Genomic DNA, 4,050 nt, shown 5'->3' with positions numbered 1-4,050 from the left:
AGAATGGAAAAACTGCAAACTCAAACTGCTATCCCTTTTAAAAACTGATTTGCATCGTGTTTTGATTGCAAATAAATATTTACATTACTAGCCAGGAATATCCATTGGATAAATGAAATAAACAGATTCACTGTGCAGCACATTTTGTTACATAACAGAAAACAAAATGGTTATTAAATACTTAGAGGCAAAACTTAAATTCAAAAAAGACTAAATATATTTTAATACATGCGAGGGATGCATTCAATTTTCTGTAGAGATCATTGATTGTCCACAAACAGTAGTGTATGCACAAAATAAAGTTTTTATGATAAGGTCTTACGTTGCCAAAGGAGAATGAATTTTGAATTTTGAATTTTGCTCTGAAGATATTTTGCTTGCCTGAGTAAATTTAGCGGTGGATGTCAAATTAACAGTCTTCTCCTTCACAGCATGGTTCAGAACCTGTCTGAACATTTTTTTGGCCCGATTCCTGAAATGATTTCCCACAATCACATAGAGGAAGGGGTTTAGTGCACTGTTACCATAGGCTAGACAGCTGGCTAACTGTGTACCTATATCCAGAACGTGGCCCCAGTAGCAGCCCAAAGTCACCTCAAAGTAATCCAGTGTGTCCAGGAACCTCACAATCTGATGAGGGAGCAGGCAAATGAAGTAGGCTGCTAAGACAATGAGAACCAGATAGGAGGCCTTCTTCTCCTTTCTGTCCCCGGGGAAATTCCCACCCTGGTTTTTGTGGAGTGCGCAGATGATGTGGTAGCCGCAGAACAAGATTATAGGCAGGGGGATCAAGAAGCCCACAGTGTTTGCCGTCATGTTCCTCTGAACCCTCCAGCTATCGTGAGGGTAGGCCAGGTAGCAGCCATCTACCTTCAGATCAGGGAACCACTTCACAGACCGAAAGAGCAAATCTGGCAGGCCAAGCAGGAAGCCTATTGCCCAGATGGTGAAGCAGACCTTCTTGGCCAGGGCTCTGTCCCTTCGCCGGCCAAAGGACATGGGCTTTACGAGTGCCAGGTATCGGTCCACGCTGACCACCACCAGGAAGAGGACGCTGCAGGAATAGTTCATGGCTATGGCAGTGCTCACTACCTTGCAGAGTGACACACCAAAGGACCACTGGAATCCCTGAGCCACGGTCACAGCCCAGAACGGCAGGCACATAGCCATGACCAAGTCGGCCGCTGCCAGGTTGCTGAGGTAGACATCGGCCACAGTGAGGTGCTTGCTGTGCAGGCAGAACACACAGAGGACGAAGGAGTTGCCCACTAGTCCCAAGATGCAGATCATAGACATGTAAGCGGGCTGCAAGGAGTACAACCAGTTCCAGCCCGTTGTATAGTTGCAGTCTACTGCGTCGGTCTCGTTGCTGCCAAGGTCCCAAAATGGGACAGATGTGTTCAAGATCATTGGAAGCTGTCAGAAAAATAGATGACGTCATTAGAATCAACTATGCATTGTTATTATTCTACAGGCTCAGTAATATCTATATTACTAGAAGTGTATGTAACAATGGTGCTTTCTGAAATCCATAAACATTAAGATTTTAAAGTATTTTATTTTGGTTCACATTAAAAGTAATACTATTGTTGTTTAAAACTAATTAGCTCAGAATAGTAGTGTGCCAGAAGCAATGTGACACACACACACACATTTTCAGAACTGCTTGTCCCATACAGGGTCGCAGGGGAACCAGAGCCTACCCGGTAACACAGGGTGTAAGGCCACAGGGGTAGGGGACACACCCAGGACAGGACGCCAGTCCGTCACAAGGCACCCCAAGTGGGACTCAAACCCCAGACCCATCGGAGAGCAGGACTGTGGTTCAACCCACTGCGCCACCGCCCCCCCTGTTTGTGACTAACAATTAACCTTAACCTTTGAAAAAAAACACCAAAGATATATGAAAACAGATGAGAAAACATTGTCAAAGATGTATTTTGTAATAACGTGCGTATACGAATACAAAAGGCTTTGTGTGTATTTTTCGTCCTCAATTTCGTCCTATTGATTTCCGCGCGTATTCGTCCTCAATTTTTACTCTTTGAAGTATAAACTGCAAGTTTATCTTTCCCCAAAAGGGAAATAATCTAAATATAAGTTTAACATTAGTAACAGAAAAAAAAACACAGTTTATCATGACCTAGTCACAATCAAATTTGTGTGACACTTTTAAATTTTTCTCCAGTTACCGTAGGACTTGATGTGATCATGGGGCATTCCTCAGATCTATCCTCAGACCCCAGGCTGCCATGACAATGAGTAAATTCTTCAGCTTATACTCAAGTCTGTATGTTTCATAACTCGGACAATAACGGACATCTTTTCTCGTACTTGTTCAAGATGCTGCCTCATCTGGACTGATACTTAGCCCAGCTCTGCATTGCTGAAAATCATACTGCCTCACCAGGAAAGGGAGGAAATTTCCTGTTCGCTATGAGTCACTGAGAAACAGACACACTCCTCACATTCAAGATCCTTGCTTGATTAAATTTTTTAAATCCACAGCACTAATGAAAAACACACTGGTGGGTTATATGTCCACGCGCACTCACTCTGAGAGCACTGGTGATCTTTTTCCTGTCTGACATGGCATGTGGACATTACTTCAGTCTCATATCAAAAGCAATGTAGTAGACTTATCAAGATTTTATTACACAATACATGAAATGAGTTTACAAACACTTGCTATATCTGTCATTATTTTCCTCAAAAAATATGAATATTTGTCACTAAATACTATGAAGTACTGTGAAGGGATGACAATAAGATGATAATGACAATATTTGTTATCCTTTCATGTGTAATATTTTTCATGAGGTTTTCTTCGGCCATTGTTTGTTGTATAAACAATTCACAATGTAATATCTTTGTTTTTAGAGTTTATGCTGGGTGTGTGGCCCAGAGTGAGAAAAAATAATTCCTTTGGTCTCTCTGTAGCATTTACTGTTATAAGATGTGGTATTATCTCAAAGTAATTATTGATTAGTTTCATTAGTTTGAAAGCTGTGTTTCTATGTATTTTCAAAATAAGTCACTTTTATCTCCAAAAGGTATTCTTCATCTACATTTTTTAAAGAAGCATTAGCTTATTTCATTTTCTTTTCTTAAATGATTCATACTTATAGTCTCCCTAATTAAAGTTATAAATCAAAATAACATTTCAAGGTTTTACATAGGAAATCTCAAGATTTATGGTAGCAATGGCACACATTTATAGAAATGCTGAAAAGAAAAATCAGATAGAGTACAGTGCATGATAAAAGCACAGAAATTACTTACAGTGCTTGCAGGGTCCAAAATCCAGGTCTAAATCCAGATGGGCTGTTTTCTCTGTCCAGATGTTCACCATCTATGCCGCACTGAGACATGAGCCAGCAAGAAGTAGAGTCCGCTGAGAGGAGGAGACAAACAGAAATTAAATGATGTCACTTTCATATCAGATATGAGCTTCCCCCCTCTCTCTCTCTCTCTCTCTGTCTCTCTCTTTCTCTTTTTGTCTTTGTTTGCACATTGGGCTGTAAGTTAGACAGTTTCTCATCTGTCCTCTCTCCACAATGTTTAATATCAACAAGACAATACTTCTCATGATAAGTTTACATCTGAGATGATAACTGCATACTCTTCTTCATGGGTGTTATTGGAGGGCTTCTCCATACACTGGCAACAATTACATTATTTTTCTCTCTATCCATCACACGCACATTACAATGTGAAGATCCGGCATTCAAATCCCTGCTTCCTCTGCAGTCCCCTTGAACAAATAATAATAATACATATGCTCGGATCAGTCCTTTACAGAGCCACTCCTGCAATGTAACAAAAATGTTTACATGTATATCAAAAAAAAAAAAAAAAAACTACTGGGAAGGTGATTAGGAATCGGCAATATTCTGGTAAAGTTTTATGCAGCTACTTGTGTGATGAATGCCAGTGCAGATGGTGAAAGAAACAAACTAACTGTACTTAAGAATCACACATCTGCTATGTCTCTTTCTCCTAAGGTAATGCACAAACTGTATTTTCTATGAGATGTATGTCGCTTTGGAG

At 40.3% G+C, this 4,050-nt stretch overlaps 1 protein-coding gene across 1 annotated transcript; it reads right to left on the bottom strand.

The window, feature by feature from the left end:
• Positions 1–234: 234 nt before the first annotated feature.
• On the bottom strand, positions 235–3,437 carry LOC108924055 (B2 bradykinin receptor). Its single transcript, XM_018735168.1, has 2 exons — positions 3,283–3,437; positions 235–1,416 (listed from the first exon to the last, which is right to left on the bottom strand). The coding sequence occupies exon 2, from the start codon at positions 1,408–1,410 to the stop codon at positions 319–321; it is 1,092 nt and encodes a 363-aa protein (XP_018590684.1). The 5' UTR covers positions 1,411–1,416; positions 3,283–3,437; the 3' UTR covers positions 235–318.
• Positions 3,438–4,050: the final 613 nt, after the last annotated feature.

The sequence above is a fragment of the Scleropages formosus genome, chromosome 1 (assembly GCF_900964775.1).
Source record: "Scleropages formosus chromosome 1, fSclFor1.1, whole genome shotgun sequence".
NCBI classification, from domain to species: domain Eukaryota; kingdom Metazoa; phylum Chordata; class Actinopteri; order Osteoglossiformes; family Osteoglossidae; genus Scleropages; species Scleropages formosus.
Note: the sequence above shows the minus strand (reverse complement) of the source record. Positions and strands in the feature narration are given on the sequence as shown.